Source organism: Moesziomyces antarcticus, assembly GCF_000747765.1.
Source record: "Moesziomyces antarcticus DNA, scaffold: scaffold_v10023, strain JCM 10317, whole genome shotgun sequence".
Lineage (NCBI taxonomy): Eukaryota > Fungi > Basidiomycota > Ustilaginomycetes > Ustilaginales > Ustilaginaceae > Moesziomyces > Moesziomyces antarcticus.
In genome coordinates, this window is record NW_014638987.1 from 13995 (window position 1) to 33648 (window position 19654).

Sequence of the window (19654 nt, forward strand, 5' to 3'; positions counted from 1 at the left end):
ACAATGGATCTCTCCTTGCACACGCTCTGCTGTGGCTGCCCCAAAAACAAAACAAGACTGAAACATTGAATACGAGACGCGGAACGACAATGACAAGGTCGAGAGACTAGAGGAAGAGGAGCCGGTTCGCCGAGACCTGCAAAACGCCCAAGTCCTGGTACTCTTGGAGGCACTCTTGGAACTGGTCCTCGACGAAGCCGGAAGCAAGGATGCGTGCCCGGAGCTGGGGGATGGGGATGGCGTGGTCGATGTCCATGGCGTCGTCGTCGGCGAGGGCGGCTGTGTGGGTATTGTAGAACTCGCGGATGATGCGGTAGATCTTGGAGATGTAGGTATGGTCCTGTGCAGTGTCTCTAGTCGCCAGCGAGGGGTGGTTGAGTACGGAGCTCTTGGAGACTTCGAGCAGACGCAGCGCCTCGTCTACATCGGGGAGGGAGACTTGATCGTCGAATCGCAGACGCGCCAAAGCCTGAGACAGACGGATGATACCCAGCAGCGTTCGTGCACTGACGTAGCCGGTACCGCTCGATGAAGGGCCAGTGGAGTCGGTGGAGAGTTCGTCTTCCTTGTACTGGTTGCGCATCTGGACGTAGGCGCCTACCACGTAGTCCGATACCGCCTTGCTGAGGACGGGACGCTTCTGACGCGCAAGCGCAATGTAGTGGCGCATGAGTGTGGGGCTGATCACATCGTACTCGAGCTCCGGATGCGCACTGTGCATATGCACATACGTCACATGCTGCGCAAGCCGCTCATCATCATCCCTCGAAGGCGTATCCAGAATCAGATACAGGATGTCGAATCGCGACAGCAACGCAGCCGGAAGATTGATGTTATCCACCGGACTCACGCGCGGATTGTACCGTCCGTACAGCGGATTCGCCGCGGCCAGGATCGAGGTGCGCGCGTTGAGCGTGGTGGTGATGCCCGCCTTGGAGATGGAAATCGTCTGTTGCTCCATCACCTCGTGAATCGCCGTGCGGTCGCTTTCTTCCATCTTGTCGAATTCGTCGATGCACGCAATACCGTTGTCCGCCAACACCAACGCTCCACCCTCGAGCACCATCTCGTCCGTCACGGGATCGCGCATCACCGCCGCGGTCAAGCCCACACCGGAACTACCGCGTCCCGTCGTGTAGACGCCGCGCGGAGCGACTTTGGAGATGTACTTGAGCAGCTGCGATTTGGCCACACCTGGATCGCCCATCAGACACACGTTGATGTCGCCGCGGATCTTCATGCCGTCGCCAACGGTCTTGCTGACTCCACCCACGAGCAGGAGGAGCAGACACTTTTTCACGTCGTCGTGGCCGTAGATCTCGGGCGCAATGCTCGATGCCAGCTTCTGGTACAGCGCCGGGTCGTCCTTGAGTTCGGCGATCTGTGCGGCGATTTCGGGCGTGCGCTGCATGGCGGTATACTGTTTCTTGAGCTGATGGATGCTCTGTGCATCCAGATACGTATCCGTAAGCAGACCGGCACGGATCGCCTTGAAGCCCGAGTAGGGCATGGGCAGAAAGATGCCGCCGACGTGGACGACGTCTCCCGGATTCATGGCGCGTGTAAGTGGGCCGTAGACGTGGATGGTCATGGTGCGCGGGATGTGGCCGACGGGAACCTGATCGGCCATTTCTTGGATCTTGACTTCCTGGAACGGCACAAACTTGCTCGCGCGCACCTGCGGGTACAGCGGGCCGCGCGTGTTGTTGGTGAGGCACCGGCGCGAGTTGCACTGCGTCAGCGGCATGTACTGGCGCGACGTGACCTCCTGGAACACCTCGGCGCCGCACACGTCGCACGCATACGCATCCACCAGCAAGAACGGCTTCACCTCCGACACGCGCGTCACGATACCACGCACCGTAATCAGCTTGCCCAGATGCGAGCCACGCACCGCACGCACCGCCAGCGGCTCCTCGGGCTGCTCTCCCGCCACCCGGCGCGTGGACGGCTTGAGGTAGAGCGTGTACCTGCGCAGCAGCACGGGCGGGAAGACGTTATCGCTGGCATCTTCGGGTGCGACGCCGGTGTCGTTGGGGTCTTGGGCGCTCTCGACGGTGCGGGCGTTGCGCTCCATGCGCTGGTGGCGGATGACGTCGAGCACGTCGTCCTTGTGCGAGATGTCCTTGCTCGGCTCGGGCACCAGGCGGTCGACGCACTCGGCAAACAGATCCGCATACCGCTTGGCATTGCCCCGAATCGCTCCGACGAGCTGTGCGCCCGACTCGCCCGTTGCTGTGTTGACGTGCGCCGCCACATCGTCGAGCTCGACGACGAGCGAGTCCTGCTCGCGGTTCGCAATGTTCTGCAGCTGGTGCATGTAAAACGGCACCTGGCGCGAACTGGACGCCTCGGCCTCGGCGCGAGCGCGACTACGACGCTGTGCCGCCGAACGGTCCACATTCATGCGGTCGATGGCACCGCTCAGCTCGCGCTCCAGCTCGTCTTCGTCGTCGTCGGCATCCTCGAGGCTGATGGGCGCACCGGCCCCCTGCGAGACCAGCGTGGTGAGCCGTGACGCGGGCGCCTTGAAGAAGCACAGGAAGTCGGTGATCTTCTGACGCTCCTCGTCGTAGTCGACGTTGATCGAGATCGTCGGCAGGATGGGAGCGGATGCAGCCATGGCGACGAGACTCTTTTTTTTCGGCAGCGGCGGAGGTATCTGAAGCGACTTTGCTGCGGTGCTGCGCGGCCTTGGTGAGTGTCTAGCGCTAAGGATGTATGCGGCGTCGTGTATGGAGGGATGGGAGTGTGACGAGGATGAGGAGGGGTGCGCTGGATGTCGAGAAGGAAAGCAAGTGTTGCGGACTGGCGCGAGGAGGGAATGGGCGCTGTGGAATTTCTGCCCATCTCTGCCTCGATTGCGACTTCGCCTTCGCCTTGGCTGCTGCGCTTCAGCGCGCGTGGCCGTGCAATTTACACGACGTGCGACGCGCGCGCTCGTGCTGTCTCGGCGCGTCTCACAACACGCCCCCACACGCGTCTGGCTCTCCGCACGCGTTTTTCTTCCACTGTTACGCCAGCGCGTCTCGGACGACGACACCATGCTCCACTGCCAGACGACGACACTGATTGCAAAGACGGTAACATACAAAACGTAGCACCTCGTCGCTTACACTACGGCTTGAGCGGCAGATCCGCCAGGCACGGCGCGCTGAACAGCCTTCCCGTCCACGCCCCCCGCACCGTCGGGATCGCCACGTACGTCCACAGCGCGATGTTGGCGACCACCAGCGCGGTATAGGTGATCTTGAGCGCCAGACTGTCGAGCTCCACCGCCAGGCTCGCGGTGCAGATGGCGAGACTGGCCGAGGGGAAGGTGAGACCCCACCAGCCCATGTTGAATCCGAGCTTGCCGTGGCTCAGCTCGCGTACGATCGTGCACACGCCGATCACGAGCCACCACATGCCCAGGCCAAAGAGCATCATGGCCGAAATGAGCCCAGCGCCGTACAGAGCCTGACCTACCGAGAAGAGCTGCGGCACCCCGGAGGACGATGCCGGCACAGAGATGACGGGAAAAAGTTGCAGCGCCACACGGCCGAGGTGCAGACAGGCGTAGCCGCCCTGACCGCACGGTCCGAGCGGAAGGAATACCGAGATGATCACGTCCCGCGGTGGACTGTTGAACAGCAGCAGACGCTGAAAGTACAGCACCTGGATCAACAGCGCCAGCGGCAACCCGATCCCGAGCACCAGGTAGCTCACCACCATGATGGTGAAGGCATAGGTCGGGTAGCGCTCGATAAAGATCTCGGCGAGCACGCTGCCCGTTGCAGCGGCGGTGATGGGCGGGACAATGGGCAGCAACAGTGCGGCGGTGATGCCTTCGAAGTAGTGCTTCTGGTACGTCATCATGCTAAACGGCACCCCGACGCTCGTTAGCAGACTCAGCACCACACACGCCCACCACATCCCACTCGCGGCCAGTGCAAAGCCCATCCCCAAACCGAACTCGACCGTGCCCAGCTGGGCGATCCCACTGACGATGGTGATGAGGCCCATGGGTAGGGTGCCTAGGAACATCGACTTTTGCGGATGCTTGATCGTCAGCGGCAGCACCTCGGGGTACATGACGTACCGCGCCAGGAACGCGCACAGAAAGACGATGAAGATCACAATATCCGCCAGCAGAAACACCGCTGCCGGGTATCGCAGTCCCGCGTGGATCGATGGCCAGGGTAGGAGGTTGAGCAGTGTGGCGATGACGCCCGTGCCCATGGTTACGCTGAACCACGAGGGGGTGAAGTGGAGCACGCGCTCGCGGATGCCGTGTCGACGCATGGGCTTGCCATCCTCACCCACCATCTTGATGCGCATCGGCACATCGCTCGCCTGCGTACTCGATGTGCCACTCTCCCCACTCTGCGTTCGAGCGGTAGTGGCTTTTTCCGAGTCGGCGGTGCGTGCCAGCTCTTCGGCCCGCTGGCGAACACCCGTCCTCCAGGCTGCCTTGCTCGCCTTGCGCTTCGTGTCGACCTTCCTACGCCGCATCAGCGTGGGCTTTGCTCGAGCGCGATTCGATCCACCGTCTTTCTGCGCTGAAGAGGGCTGTGTTGCTTCGGCTTCACCCGTGAGCACACGCGTTAGACGCTCTCCATACGTCTCGGCATCCTCCATGCCAAACTCGTCGTCCGCTGCTGCTTCGACACGGCCTGCCTCGAGCTGGGTGGGCGCCACATCGTCCTGATCCGCATGGCCATGCTCGTGCGCTGCGGCCATCACGTCTCGTTGCGCCTCCAGACCCGGCGCGTCCTGGTATACCTGGTTCGAAGTCATCCCCGAATGTGCAGCCTGTAGTCAAGCTAAGGGTCTAGCTTTGGGGATGCGCGCATCTTGTATTGATTCTTCGAGGCGTGGGGGGAATGAACAGGGCTGACTCGAATCGACGGAGCTCGGAACCTCGGCCGGGGTGTTGGGACGCAAAGGATGGTGGACGTGCAGATGCAAGCATGGCGCACAAAAGTGGGGCGCTTCGGAGGCAGCGGCCAAACTTGCAGCGGGTGGCGCGCTTAATCCCGCATCTGCCTCCACCTGCATCTCCCCGCGCGCGCCAAAAAAAACATCAAGCTGTTACATCGCTCACCAAAAGGGTATCGCCACCTCACTGCCGCTACTCAATGCTACGAAACGTCGTTTGATTTCCAACACTACTTGCGACATGGAGCGCTTCAGAGGTGCGACTTGAGGCCATTCTTGGCGAGCAAGCCTTCCGAGATGGCGTTGGTCTTGTTGAGCCTCTCCCACACCTCGGGTGCCCTGCGCAGTTCGAGCTTACCGAGCTGCTGCAGGTGCACCTCGTCGGGGCCATCGGCGTAACGGAGCGTACGCAGCTGGGCATAGGCATACGCCAGGATGGTATCTTGCGAAACGCCCTCGGCGCCGTGGGCCTGCATGGACATGTCGAGCACCTCGAGCGCTGCATTGACCACCGCGACCTTGGACATGGCGATCTCGCGCAGTGCGCCCTTGGCGTTGGTCTTGTCGATCATGTTGGCGGCGGACAGGACGAGCAGACGCGACTGCTCGATCTTGATGCGCGCCCACGCAATGTTCTGGACGATCGTGCCGTGCTCCGAGAGCATCTTGCCGAATGCACGCTTGCGCTGGTCGGTGGCGCGTGCCAGCATGAGATCGAGCGCGCGCTCCGCCGTGCCGATGGTGCGCATGCAGTGGTGGATGCGTCCAGGTCCCAGACGACCCTGGATGATCTCAAACCCACGACCCCAGCCGAGCACGAGGTTGCTGAGCGGCACGCGCACATTCTCATAGATCACCTCGCAGTGGCCCTCGGGTGCGTCGTCGTAGCCAAACACGGTCATCGGACGGATGACCTTGACGCCGGGCGCGTTGGCGGGCACAATGACGATGCTCTGCTGGGCGTGCGTGTTGGAGTTTTCGGGGTCCGACTTGCCCATGACCAGATGAACGGCGCAGCGCGGATCACCCGCACCCGAGATCCACCACTTGTGGCCATTGATGACAATCTCGTTGCCCTCCTGACGAATCGAGGTGCGGATGTTGGTAGCGTCCGACGAGGCGATGAAGCGCTCCGTCATGGCAAAAGCCGAACGGATCTCGCCGTTGAGCAGCGGCGTGAGCCACGTCTGCTTCTGCTGCGCATTGCCGTACTTTGCAAACACCTCCATGTTGCCCGTGTCGGGTGCGGCGCAGTTGAGCGACTCGGAGGCAAAGTGCGAGCATCGACCGGTCATCTCGGCGATCACGGCGTACTCGAGGTTGGTGAGCGGCGATCCGACGTCCGGGTAGTGCTTGGCGGAGAGGAAGAGGTTCCAGAGTCCCTGTGCCTTGGCCTTCTTCTTGAGCTGCTCCACCACCTCGGGCACCACCTTCCAGCGCTTGGCCGGGTCGGTGGACACCTGGGCGTGGTAGAGCCTCTCTGCGGGGATGCACTCGTCAATCATAAAGCGGATCACCTTGGCGAGCGTCTCCTTGCCGAACGGCGTGAACTTGTCCTCGATGAATGCCCACGTGCCGGCGCCGACGTAGTTCTTGATGAGCGCGTCGCCACCCAGGCTGGCAGGAAGCACGGTCGACATGGTGGTGTGTAGTGTGTGTGCGGGGTTCGGTTATCGAAAGGAGGGAGGGGAAGAAAGTATCGCGAGCGGATGTCACAAGGCGGGGGTGATGGAGGAGGCGCAAGGTAAAGGGACCGGCTTGGGTACTTGTAGCGAATCAATGTTGCTGGCCGGCTTTGGGGGGCCAAAGGGTCCGGGAAGAGGTTGTCCGGGGATGGACCGGAAAGCAGCCGTCGTTGGGTTGGCGTGGCGGGGCGCGAGAGAGAGAGAGAGGCCGTGCGCGCATTTCCTCCAGCTGCCGCTGCTGGGATGCCCCAAAGTAGCAGAAGCCAAGCGGATGAATTTTGTGGGGATTTCTCTTCCCCCGCGCGCCGAAGCGCTCGTTGGCGGTGAGTGAGCGCGCGGCACAAACACGCGGCTTCGCAAAATTGGTCAGAAAAGAGAAAAAAAAGAGAGCTTCGTGTGGCTTCGTTCGGCTTTGGACCGGCTAGACGCGCGGCGCTTCGAGTAGCCGGTCAGCCCGGCCACGCCTCTGTGCCCACTGCATGCCTCTACTCGTGCTGCTCACCTCAGCCAAGTCACAAGTGCTGCCACGGGATCCGCATACGAGCAGCCCACACTGATTTCAACACAGACATCAAACAACTTGCAGGTTTGACTACGCTCGGGCTCAAACTTCTGATCAAGAACAAGCTCGAACGAACGAAAGAGAAAGGCGTAGACAGCCGAAAGCGGGCACCAAGTGGTGTAAGTTACTGGAGCGCGAAGCTGCATGTAGCGGAAAAACTCGAGATGCGCATGTGCACTCTGCATTCCTTCGGCGTGGTAGCTTGTCGAGGCTGAGGTTCGGAAGCTCAGGACCGAAAGGGTTTGCCCCGCCCTGTGTAGACTCAAAGCCAAGCAGCGGCAACCTAGAAGGGCCAATTTGGGGTCAGGAACAAGCTGGCGGACCCTTGGGCGGACGTCCATTCGGCCGGGTTGGTGCTGGCGCTTCTCAAGTGGATTGCCGGCCAAAGCCACGCGTCGGCGCTTACGACTGCGCTTTAAGCCCGGCTGAACCTCCACCTCGCGCCTAAAATTCTGGGCTCAACCTTGGGCTCAGTTCGGCTTGCCACCGTTGAGGATGTCTTTCCCACCAACAACGACCATTCGCAGGCTGTTCATGCGACACTGACATACAGCGCTAGGCGTCGACGCACGGCGGAGGTGGAAGAACCGAACGCTCATCATGAACAGCTTCAGCCTCGAAGTAGTGTACCGCAAGCAGTCGTACACTGTGCAGGGACTGAGGTCGGACACCACCGTGGCGCAGTTGCGGCAGGCGATCGAGGAGCTGACGTACGTTGCTGCGGATAAGCAGAAGCTGCTCGTGCCGCGAACGGCTGGTGTGGCCGACCTCAATCATGGCGCGGACGAGCGCACGCTGGGCGATGTAGGCCTGGCGAGCCGACCCGAGACCAAGGTGACGGTGCTGGGACCATCGTCTTCGGAGCTAGAGGCGCTGTACTCTGCCGAGGCGGAGATGCAGAAACGCAACGCACCACGGAAATACCATCCGAGCGTGCTTCGTGGCGCCAAGCTTCGCAACACAACCCAGGCGGGTTCGAGCCATTCGCCATTTGACAAGATCTACGCACATGCAACGACGCCCGAATCATCGCCTCTGCACAGCAAGGTGGTCGACTACCTCACGCGGCTGAGTCGCGATCCGGGTATCCTGCACATTTGTGCGCTCAACCACTTTCGAGTGGGTGCGCTTACCGAACTGCTGCCATGGGAACATCCCGGCCTGCTTGGGCTTAACGAGAATGCGGGGCAGCGAATTTTGCTGCGCATCCGCACGGATGATGCCGAGGGGTTCCGGGACTACAAGACGACACGGCGTGTGCTGGTGCACGAGCTGGCGCACAACAAGGTCGCCGACCACCCGCCCGAGTTCAAGATCCTGAACAGCAAGCTCAACGCCCAGATCGACGAGTTCGAACGCGCGCAGCGGGATGGAACGCACAGACTCGTCGAGGGCGACGTTTACGAACCTTTGCCACCGACAATATCGGGTGGAGGGCAGAGGCTGGGAGGAGGTCCGGGGGCGGAGAGCGAGAGCGCAGAGGAGCGGCGCCAACGCGTGTTGATGGCTACCATGCGCCGACTCGAGCGCGAAGAGCACGAGATCGAACAGAGCTGTGGCAGCGCTACCACCAAGCCGAGCCATCCTTCGTGAGCGAGCGACAAGACGATGACTTGTTTGTATACTAGAGAAAGACCGTGCTAATCAAGGTGTAGATGCTATTCATCAGAAGCCGAGACTGATCTGGATCGGCAGCGGATGCTTGGGATCGGGAGAAACCCCAAGCCGGGAGTTTTTTTGGAACTGCATTTCGAAAGACCAACACCACTCTCGCCTTTTCGCCGCTTTTTTCCCGCCTTTTTTGGGCTGTGCTGGGGCTGCGATGCTGTGCCGGGCGCGCGTCGAATTGGGTCCAACAACAACACGCAGCTGCTCCTGCACGGGCGTCGGACTTGCCGAGAGGTGGGTGTGCCCAACCAAAGCGGTGCAGTGCGACAAAGGCGCAGCGCCAATTTCACGGCTTGGGCCCAGCACAGCTTTGGTCGATCGGTCCAACTCCGCCTTCAGCGCCGGTCGAGTGGAGTCAAGACAGAAAAGAGTGTGGTCGGTGAATTGAGTTTGAAGATCAAAACGTGCCCGAGTGGGGGAGGGAGGCAAAGAGAGAGAGAGGGAGAGCGCCGCTAGGAGAGTGTAAGGAGACGCCCAAACGCGCCTGTGCGTACCACTACTCGACCAACACCTGGGCCGCCTTCCCGTCCGCTGCCGCTTCAACACCACCATCTTCCACCATCACCGTCGCTGGATCCGGTCGCCCACCATGCCGCCGCCATCATCCGAGCCCGTGCACAAGGGCACGCTCGTCTGCGTCGTCCTCAAGGCGCGCAACCTGCCCAACAAGAAATCCATCGGCAAGCAGGATCCCTACACCGTCCTCACCATGGGCACCGAACAGCAAAAGACCAAGCCCGACAAGCGCGGCGGTCAACATCCCACCTGGGACGAGCAGCTCCACTTTGAGATCTACGAAGACATGGAAGACGCCCTCGCAAAGGCCTCCAACACTGGCTCCGGCTCCGCTGCCAAGTCCGCCTCCTCCTCCGCTACAGACAAACTCAAGGGCGGCAAAAAGGTGCTCAAGGTGGCGTGCTACGCCGACGACAGCAAGGAGCCCGAGTTCATCGGCGACGGCATTGTCGACCTCACAGACACGCTCAAGACCGGCGAGTTCGACGAGTGGGTCACCATCAAGGCAAAGGATCGCTATGCAGGCGAAGTCTACCTCGAGCTCACCTTTTACTCGTCCGCTGCGCCCCCCAAGAAGCGCAAGCCCCACACCAAGCCTCAACTCTCCGGCACAGACACCTACGGCGGCGCAGGCACCTTCCAGCGCATCGACGACCTCGCCGATTCAGCTGCCCCACCAAAGCCACCCAAGGGCAAGACCGACCATCCTCCCATCCCTGCCTCCATGCGGCCCGGTGGCGGCGCTGCCGCTGCATCCGCTGCCAACTCGCACGGTCGCATGTCCAGCAGCATGTCTACCTCCAGCCTCGCTTCCTCCCTCCACAGACCCGCCGGCTCCTTGTCGCACTCCCAGACCATGCACGACCTTGGCGCTGGCACCATCCGCCCCAGCTCGTCGCTCGCCAACCTCGACGCCTACACCCCAGCCTACGCCCCCGCCAGCATCTCGCGCTCCACCAGCCCCGTCCCGCCCTCGTCCGCCTACCACTCGGCTGCGCCCTCGCACGCCTCGCACGCCTCGCACGCCTCCTCCATCGGTCCCGCCGCTGGGTCTTCGCGCCGCAACAGCTTCGCCGCTCCCCATCCCTCCGAGTTTGGCCATAGCGTCACGCCGTCCGCATCGTACTACGCACAGCACTCCATGACTCCCTCGCAGAGCCACCACCATCTTGCTGCCGCCCAGCAGCCGTCCGAGGCCAGCGACGATCGCTACGCCACCATTCGGCCCGGCGCAGTGGTGCAGCAGCATCAGGTGCAGCAGCACCACCATGCGCAGTATGGCATGCCGCGCTCGCACTCCATATCCCACGTGCCCGCGTACGCTCAGATGCCCCAGCCGGACTACGGCGCCGATCAGCTCGCGCACTCCATGGGCCAGATGAGCTTCCATGCGCCGCCCGCGTCCTCGGGCACCGACAAGCCGCTGCCACCGCCAACGCCCGTGCAGCAAGAAGAAAGGCCGCCGCAGTCGCACATTTACCAGACACCCGCGCACCTCGCCTCGCTCTACACGCCGCCCTCGACGGTAGGTTATGCAGCGCAGCACGAGGTGCATCAGGGCTTGCAGAGGCCAGTGTCGCCCGCGGCGAGGCCGGCATCGGCGCTTTCGCAGTACAGCACCAGCCCCGCAGCGCCACATGCACAGTCGGTCGTGAATGCGCAGGCGTACTATCAGCAGCAGGCGTCGCAGCCACCGCCGCCGCCGCCGCCGCAGCAGCAGCAGCAGCAGCAACAGCCGCAGGTGGGCGCGTACTTGTCGCAGCCGCAGTCGGTGCCGCCTCGTGCCGCCTCGCCGGGCATTCCGCAGGGATACACGCCTATTCCTTCGCCCTATAGTCAGCCGCCTGCGCCGCAGCATCATCAGCAACCGCCTCCTCCGCCGCAGCCTGCACCACCACCTCAACAGGTGGCAGCGTCGGGGCACGTTTCGCGACCTTTGCCGTCGACGCAGAGTTCGACATCGTTGGCGTCGCAGGCTGTTCCGCCGCCGCATGCGTATTCGCATCTGTACCAGGCGGTGCAACAGCCTTCGCCTCCGCCCGCGCACGCGCACACGCACTCCTACTCGCAATCGAGCTGGACTGGTCCTCCCCCCTCACAGCAGCCTGCGTATTCTGCACCACCGAACGGGGGTGGGATTGCAGCATCGACGAGTGGGTATCTCTACACCCAAGGTGGCGAGGGATGGGCACCGCAGCGTTCGCCATCGCCTCTACCGCCCATTCCACAGCCACAGAATTATTCGGCTGCACCTTACCCTCCCGCAGCGGCGGCAGCGGCGGGGTATGCGTATGCAAATCAGCCACAGTACGCCCAGTATCCACCGCAGTATCCACAGCAACAGCAGCAGTACGGCGTGCCCGCTTCGGCGTCGTCAGTGTATCAGCCTCATCAGTACCACCATTAGAATCACAGGTAATTGCATGTTATCCGAGGGAATTGCGGGGGTTAAAGGCCGGGGGGACGTGTGGGTGGGGGGCCGGGTGGAAGCGCGCGTGCGGGACTAGCACTGCGACTGCGACTGACACTGCGACTGAGGCTGCGGGAGGAAGCTGAGCGAGAGGGAGAGCGCGAGTACGAGCGACGACGACCACCGCTGTGCGATCGAGACGAGACTGAGCGCGAACGCGAGTGCGATACAGAGCGTGATCTCGACCTCGACTTGGATCGCGAGCGCGAACGAGAATCATACCTCGACCTCGTCGTGGACCTCGACCTGGACCTGGAGCTGGAGGTGAAGCTCGATCTGGAAGGCGATCGACTTCTCGCACGTCCCCGTCCCACCTCTCGCCTCGTTGACCTGCCCTCATCTCTGCGTCGGGGGGATCGCTCGCTCGAGCCCGAATCGGATCCCGAGCTTTCGCTGTACTTGCCGCGCTTCCTTGCACGAGGCGATGGCGAACGCACCTTTTCCTCCCTCTCCCTACGCCTACTCCATCCAGCATCCCTCTCCTCGCCCGCCCTTTCGCGCTCTCTCCTCGCATCGGCCTGTTGTTCCTTCCTCCTCTCCCACTCCTTCCTCCTCTCCTCATCCCTCCTCCTTCGCTCTTCGATGCGCTCCTGCTTCTTGCGTTCCTGCAGCTCGCGGTCAAACGCATCGCCCTCCCTATACCCGCTCTCCACCCCCACTGCCCTTGCGAATCGTCGTTCATCATGCTGCTTAGCTTCTGCCAGCCTATGCGTATCCCCCGCCCTCAACTTGGCCGCATCGATTTTCGATACCGCCTCCTGCTCGCGTTGCTGCTCCATCTGCGCGGTCAGCTTCTCGCGCAACGCCTGCACCTGGAGCTCAATCTCGTCGTCGTGGACATCGTCGTCTTCGAGCTGCACGCGTAGTTCCATACAGCGCACTTCGACGCGGCGCTTGCGTTCGTGCTCCAGAATCGCTGCATCCGGCTGCGTGTGTCGCACATCAGGGGCGGACGAGGAAGCGGCAGGTTTGGTGAAGGGATTGTCGCGCGGTCGGACGTTGGATAGGTTGCGTTGGATGTAGCCATTCGTGCCTGTGCCACGCGCCGTCTTGAGGCCAATACCGTTGTACATGGCGATAATAAAGGCGCCGAGGCCAAAGATGGAAGAGATGGATGGTGGTGGTGGTGAAGAGAAAGGGTGGATGTGGACGCCAAATTTAGATGGCTCAGATTCGGATGTCGGAACTGCGAATCGATTTCGGCCGGCTCTGCTGCGCGGCGCCAAAAAAGGCCAGAAGGTTGGACCCTGAATCGGTTCCACCTGTCAAAGCTCCACTCACCGACTTGGTGCGCACCCACCTCCTCGCTCATTGTTCCTGCCGCAACTTCCATCGCACAGCGGACCGGCTCCAACAAAGGGACATCGACTGGATATTATCTCACTTGCCAGACAAGCTCGCGGCGCAACTGCCGCTATCCGACCTCAGCTTCATCTGCACACATGAGCAGCGGCATCCCACGCCAGCCTGCACCAGCCGTGCGCGAATCATATGAACCCACCAACCTGTCGGCAAGCTTCGGCTGCTTAGAGGGTGGAATGCCCTGGAAGCCTTAACTACGTCTTCGAACAGGATGCGGCTTCGTCCTCCTCCTCAGCCGCATCCGCACCCCTTCCCGCACTCCCTCTTCCGCAGCTGAACCTTGAAGAGCCCGCACGGAACAGCATCGGAGACATGGATATATTGTCCGCACAGGCTCGTGTGTCCAACTGGCTTGCCGACGTCCATCTGTCTCCGCCCACCTCGTCTCCAACACCCATCGACCATATCGATATCGACCACCTCTCGTCCGTCGCTGCCACTCCTCTGTCTCATCAAAGTCTGGATACAATGGCAAAGCGTTCTCGTCAGCTCTCGGCCAGTCCAGCGCTGGAACCAGCCGATCCAGGTATAGCACCCTCACCGCCCCCACACGCTACCGTCGAGGACGATGGCGCGCGCAAGAAGCGCAGGATCCTCGAGCACATCGCTGCCCAGACCGCCGTCGATCCCTCCAACCAGCTTCGCACCGACCAGCTCACCTTCGTACCGCGCTCCTACCAGCTCGAGCTCGCCCAGATCGCCAAGTCTGGAAACGTGCTCGTCTGCCTCGACACGGGCAGCGGCAAGACGCTCATCTCGGTGCTCCTCCTCCAGCATATCCACCAGCAACCCCTCCCTCCCACCAACCCGACCGCCAAGCGCAAGGTGTCGTTCTTCCTCGTCAACCTCGTCCCGCTCGTCCACCAGCAATCGTCCGTCATCGCCGGCAACTCCGACCTCGCCGTCGGCAAGCTCTATGGCGAGCTCAAGGAGGCCACGCGTGGCCGCAACAAGCTCACCGTCGACCACTGGCACGCCCCCCAGTGGGCCGCACTGCTCCAGTCGCACCAGGTCATCGTGGCCACCGCGCAGTGCTTCCTCGACGCGCTCATCCACGAATTCATCAAGATGGACGATCTCAACCTCATCGTGTTCGACGAAACGCACCACACGCTCAAGAATCATCCCTTCTTTAGGATCATGAAGTACTACCGGCTCGCACCCGCCGATCAGCGGCCCAAGATCTTTGGCATGACTGCCAGCCCCATCTTTACGAGGAGCGGCATGTTCCACGAGGCCGCGCACTATCTGCAGAGCACCATGGACGCCAGGATCCACACCGTGTCCAAGGCAGCACTCGACGACCTCGACAAGGTCAAGCAGAAGCCCGACGAGCTCGTCGTCGAGTTCGCGCCCTTTGTCACCGTGCTCGACGACGAGCTGGACGGCGTGCCGCTGTCGGAGCTCAGCCGCGAGATGCTCGGCATGTTTGCGGTGGATGTGGCGCTGGACGATGACCAGCTTGATAGCGTCGAGAGGCACTTTCGCGACGAGGTGCAGCCCAAGCTCGAATACACCATGCGCCATCTGGGCGCCGTCGGCTGCGATGTGTTTTGGCATAGTACGCTGCTCGAGCTGCGCTCGCGCGCGCGCAAGTGGGCGGCTATCGGCAGGGATAAGCGCACGCTCGTCAGCGATGCGTGGATCGTCGATGCCAGCATGCGCAATCCGCCCGAAAACGGTGATGATGGCGCAGAAGAGCCGCAGAAAGCGCCTCTACCGCTCGGCGCCGCTCACCTGTCCACCAACAGCGAGCTGAACCGACGCATCCTGCTGCACATGCGCGCCCAGCCCGCGTTACCCGACGAGCTGCGCATCGATGCTTCCAATGCATCGCCAAAGCTGCTGCGCCTTGTCGAGCTGCTGCAGTGCTTCGAGCCGGACGCGGCCAACTTTTGCGCGATCGTGTTTGTCGAGCGTCGACAGACGGCGACGCTGCTCGTCGAGCTCATCAAGCGCATGCCTGGGCTCGGCTTTATCCATCCCGAGTTCCTGCTCGGCCACGATAACGGATCGGCCGCTGGCGGGGCGCCTGCCATGGACTGGCACGACCAGGTGCAGGTGCTCAACCGCTTCCGCCGCCGCGCGCCCACCAACCTTCTCGTCGCCACCTCGATCGCCGAAGAAGGCCTCGACATCCAAGCCGCCAACCTGGTGATCCGGTTCGACCTGTTCAACCGGCGCATTTCGTTCCTCCAGTCGCGCGGCCGCGCACGCGCGCGCGGGAGCCGGTTCATCCTCATGGCCGAGAGCGGCAACGCCGACCATGCCCAAGTCATCCACAACGCCTTCGACACCGAGGCGCGACGCAGCAAGTGGCTCGATGCCATCACCGAGTCCGGCGGCGACGATGCCGATGCCGATGCGATGCTGTGCGACGAGTGGCAGCAACGACTGCGCATCGAGCCCGAAGATCCCGATGCCGAACCGGCGATCCACGAGCCGACCACAGGCGCACGGCTGTATGCCGAAGACGCCCCGAGCCTCGTGGCGCACTATGCGGCGACGCTGCACAGCGAGTATCTCAAGGACGCCGTGCTGGCGTACCGCATGCAGAGCACCGAGGTGCTCGGCGGCACGCCCGCGTTCAGCTGCACGCTCGAACTGCCTAGTACTGCGGCGGTGCGCAGTGTCGAATCCGGGCCGTGCAGCTCCAAGAAGCGCGCTAAGCGCATGGCGGCTTTACGCGCATGCCAGCAGCTGCGGAAGCTCGGAGAGCTCGACGAGTGGCTCATGCCCAAGCTCATCGGTGCCAAAGTGGCCGATCGCGACGCTGCGCCTGCGATGATGAACCCGCACCATAAGGCGTGGCGCGGGACGGGACAGCCCATCCACGTGCCCGTCAAGAAGATGGATGGATGGGCGCGGTTTCACGCGCAAGGTGCGAATGAGCAAGTGCAGTGGCATGCGACGTTCCTCCCGATGGCTAGCTTTGATGCGGGATGCCAGCCGCTGCTGCTGCTCACGCGCGGTGCGCTGCCGGCTACAGAACGGTTGACACTATACCATGCAGCTTCGGGCAAGATGAAGCCGATCCGCGCTGCATCGCTCGGCGCCGTTCCGCTGGAAAGCACAGACCTCGAGGCCGCGACGCGGTTCACGCGGTTCGTATTCGCGCTGTTGAGCCGCCGCGAATCCGGGCCTGATGACGGCGAGCCAGCCGTGCTGGTTGCACCTGTCCGCGTCGCCGATGGCGTAAGCGACGTGACGACCTGGTCGCAGCTCGCGTTCGACTGGCCAGCCACGCTGCAGCCATCGCGCATCGACCCGTCAGGGCTCGAGTCGCTGCACAACACGGTGCTTACGCGGCAGCACGGCTATGCGTCGAACGCGCTGTACATCTTCCAAGACGTCAGACACGACCTCACGGCTCTCTCACCGCTCCCATCCAAGGCCGGGACGGAGACGGTGGACGAGACGCAAACGTACCTCTCGCAGCACCTGACCAAGTACGCGCGCCGCGTCAGCGCCGACGAAGCCGCCTCCCTGGCCACCCAGCTCGCCTCGACGCCGCTCGTCGCCGTCACAAAGCTCGGCAAAGTCACCAACCTGCTGACACCCCCGAGCCGGGGCAGCCATCGCACCGCCACACCGGTGCGATTCGTCATCCCGCGCTTCTACCGCATCTTCCCTCTGCGCTCCGACACGCTTTCGAGCGTGCTCGTGCTGCCGACGATCCTCACGCGGTACGACCATCTCCTGCTCGCCTCTCAGTGCAACACCGCTTTATTCAGCGGGCTGCTGGAGGTGGACTTGGTGCTCGAGGCGTTGGCGAGTCCAGCTGCTCGGTGCGGGCTCGACTACGAACGGCTCGAGTTTCTCGGGGACACGTTCCTCAAGCTCGTTGCCACCTGCCACACATTCACAACGCAGCTCGGGCGGACGGAGGCGGAGCTGCATCTGGCGAACAAGGCGATCCTGACCAACGTGCGGCTTCTGCGCGAGGCTCGCCGGCTCCAACTTGGGCGGTGGGCTTTATTCGGCAGTGCGGACTTTGCAGCCAAGCGATATACCGCGCCGATGTCGGGGTGGATCGGTGGGGCACTGCTCCAACCCGGGCGCGTTAAGGTGGAGGTGGGGGCGGGGGAGACGGATGTGATTCGCGAAAAGACACTCCCCGACGTCGTTGAGGCGCTGATCGGTGCGGCGCTGGTGGGCGGTGGCACGGATGCGGCACTGCACGTGTGTCGAGTCCTCACACTGATCCCCGAGTCCATTCAAAGGCTGGACGACTTCAACACGCTGCTGGAAGAGCTTAAGCTCACATCGGTGACGCAAGGTTGGGAGCGGAGGGTGGATCGGTCGGGGTTGGACCATTTGCAGGGGCTGTTCGGCCACGTGTATCGCTAACCCCCATCTGGGGCTGGAGGCCTTTACGCATCCGTCGCTGCTCGCATCGGTGCTGCCGTCCTACCAGCGGTTGGAGTTTCTCGGCGATGCGTGGTTGGATCTGAACATTGTGCGGTACTCCTTTTTCGCCCATCCGGATTTGTCTCCGGGCGAATTGACGGCGTTGAAGGGGATGTTGGCATCCAACTCCACCTTAGCCGCGCTGGGGCATCGACTGGGATTGCACAAATACGTCGCGTCGAATAGCGAGGTTCTTGCATCCACGCTCGGCGCATATTCTCGTGCGATGGAGGGCGCGGGGGAGGGTACGGCATATTGGCAGGACTGTGGGGTTGCAACTCCAAAGGCACTGGCGGATGTGGTCGAAGCGAGCTTTGCCAGCATCGTGGTGGATTCCTCCTTCGACCCTTCGACCGCACAGAGCGTATTCGACCGCATCTTTGTCCCCTTTTACGCCAAGTTTTGCCCCTGGGATTCGATCCCCCTTACGGATATCAAACGGCTCCTACTCAGCACGTCTTGCACCCTCACCATCTCTTCCTCCCTCGACGGCGACGAGATGGACGTGGATGTGGATGCGCTTCTGGACGAGCTGACAGTATCGATTGCAATCCACGCTTCCACCATCGCCCAGCTCAAAACCGTCCCAACGTCGATCAACCACCTCGCCAAAGCCAAAGCCATAATGGCCGGTATCAACGCAAAAGGCAAGGACGAACAGCGGTTCTTGCTCGCCCAACTCGCAAGGACGCTCGCGTGGAAGAACCCCTTCCAACCCCCCGCAGACCACAACCAACCTACACTGGCCCAGCTGCTCAGCCTCACAAAGGATTGCGATTGCACAGCCTAAACCCCTCCCCACTCCTCCCCACGACACAGTGTAAAGTAAGACATCGCCATCCGAAACGCGCCACAGACGCCGCACCCTCACGCACTCACACTCGCACACTGCCATTCGCACAAGCCAAACGTGTAAAGAAATTGCTGTGTTGCGAATGATCGGTGCAACGTGCGACTGTGAGTGTTCTGAAGCCGGCTTTGGGCTACAACGCGTTCGAGGGCGACACTGTCCGACGGGGACTGCGGCGGCTGTGCATTGTGCTGACCGTGCCTATTCGTGCGACTTCAATGGCCGAGATGGTCGTGCCGGCCACGTTGCTGACGGAGCTGTGGCGGACTGTGCATTGTCGTGCAGGCGGACGGTCCGACTGCGAGGTGCTGCAGTACGATCTTGCTCCACCGGGAGTTGTCGGCGAGTTGGACGCCTGTTGCCTGGCTCGACTGTGCCTTGCTCGACTGCGCCCTGTCCGTATTCGAGTGGTCCGCCTGTTGCCCTGCTATAGTGTGCTTTGCGGGGGCTGCGCCTGGTCCGACCGCGGCTGTGCATGGCTGCAACTCGGGCGCAACTGCGGCCTTTCCCCAGGGCCGTGCTTGAAAATGCCTTGCCCGAACGTGCCGTGTCATGGCTGCGTCCGGTCTTTCTGCGTCTTGCTTGACTGCGAACTGTCCGCCTGTCGCCTTGCTTGCCAGTGTCGCGCGTAGTTGCGAGTGTGCTTGGCGGCAATTTCGCGCGGCTGGTCCCTAAGATTGTTGCCTTGTCATGATCGCATTGGACACCACTTGCGAGACGGCGCTTTGCGGAGGCTGCGCTTTCTCCGACTGCGGCTGTGCCAGATTGAGTCTGTGCTCGACGTGGCTGTGCCCGACTGTTCCTGATCGTGACTATGGCCGTGCTGAATCGCGACAGCTGGCGGCTGCGCCTTGTCATGACCGCAGTGGCTGCAGCTGGGCCCGCCTGAGCCTCGCCATGACCGTAATTCGATACGACGGTCGCTCGGCGTGACAATCCTTCGCTTGACAGCGCCTCGCTTGACCGTGCTTTGAGCCGGCTGCGGCTGAGCTCGACTGAGACTGTGCTCGAGTCTATCTTGCTTTGCTTGACATTGCGACGGTGCTCACTTGCGACATGGCGCAACTGTGCCATGTCATGACGACCGAGGTCCAATACGACTGGTGCCTTGCGTGACAATGCCTTGCGATGCCGCGCCTTGTCCGAATGCGGTCGGGTCCGGCGGCGACTGTGCCCGCCCGAGCCTGTGCCTTGCGTGGCAATGCTTTGCG

At 62.2% G+C, this 19654-nt stretch overlaps 7 protein-coding genes across 7 annotated transcripts; 3 read left to right on the forward strand and 4 right to left on the reverse strand.

Annotated features, from left to right (window-relative positions):
- Window positions 1-106: 106 nt before the first annotated feature.
- On the reverse strand, window positions 107-2623 carry PAN0_023d6103 (MCM-domain-containing protein; the record flags this gene model as incomplete). Its single annotated transcript, XM_014798435.1, has 1 exon — window positions 107-2623. The coding sequence occupies one exon, from the start codon at window positions 2621-2623 to the stop codon at window positions 107-109; it is 2517 nt and encodes an 838-aa protein (XP_014653921.1).
- A 494-nt stretch (window positions 2624-3117) lies between these two features.
- PAN0_023d6104 (C4-dicarboxylate transporter/malic acid transport protein) lies at window positions 3118-4779 on the reverse strand (the record flags this gene model as incomplete). Its single annotated transcript, XM_014798436.1, has 1 exon — window positions 3118-4779. The coding sequence occupies one exon, from the start codon at window positions 4777-4779 to the stop codon at window positions 3118-3120; it is 1662 nt and encodes a 553-aa protein (XP_014653922.1).
- Window positions 4780-5171: 392 nt separating this feature from the next.
- Window positions 5172-6560, reverse strand: PAN0_023d6105 (acyl-CoA dehydrogenase NM domain-like protein; the record flags this gene model as incomplete). Its single annotated transcript, XM_014798437.1, has 1 exon — window positions 5172-6560. One exon carries the CDS (start codon window positions 6558-6560, stop codon window positions 5172-5174), a length of 1389 nt encoding a protein of 462 aa, XP_014653923.1.
- Window positions 6561-7767: 1207 nt separating this feature from the next.
- Window positions 7768-8760, forward strand: PAN0_023c6106 (zinc metalloproteinase; the record flags this gene model as incomplete). Its single annotated transcript, XM_014798438.1, has 1 exon — window positions 7768-8760. The coding sequence occupies one exon, from the start codon at window positions 7768-7770 to the stop codon at window positions 8758-8760; it is 993 nt and encodes a 330-aa protein (XP_014653924.1).
- A 664-nt stretch (window positions 8761-9424) lies between these two features.
- On the forward strand, window positions 9425-11758 carry PAN0_023c6107 (uncharacterized protein; the record flags this gene model as incomplete). The annotated part of the gene is made up of 1 exon (XM_014798439.1): window positions 9425-11758. The coding sequence occupies one exon, from the start codon at window positions 9425-9427 to the stop codon at window positions 11756-11758; it is 2334 nt and encodes a 777-aa protein (XP_014653925.1).
- Window positions 11759-11799: 41 nt separating this feature from the next.
- Window positions 11800-12894, reverse strand: PAN0_023d6108 (srrm2 protein; the record flags this gene model as incomplete). Its single annotated transcript, XM_014798440.1, has 1 exon — window positions 11800-12894. One exon carries the CDS (start codon window positions 12892-12894, stop codon window positions 11800-11802), a length of 1095 nt encoding a protein of 364 aa, XP_014653926.1.
- A 369-nt stretch (window positions 12895-13263) lies between these two features.
- PAN0_023c6109 (dicer-like protein 1) lies at window positions 13264-18383 on the forward strand (the record flags this gene model as incomplete). The annotated part of the gene is made up of 3 exons (XM_014798441.1): window positions 13264-13299; window positions 13394-17452; window positions 17553-18383. 3 exons carry the CDS (start codon window positions 13264-13266, stop codon window positions 18381-18383), a joined length of 4926 nt encoding a protein of 1641 aa, XP_014653927.1.
- Between the last annotated feature and the right edge of the window lie 1271 nt (window positions 18384-19654).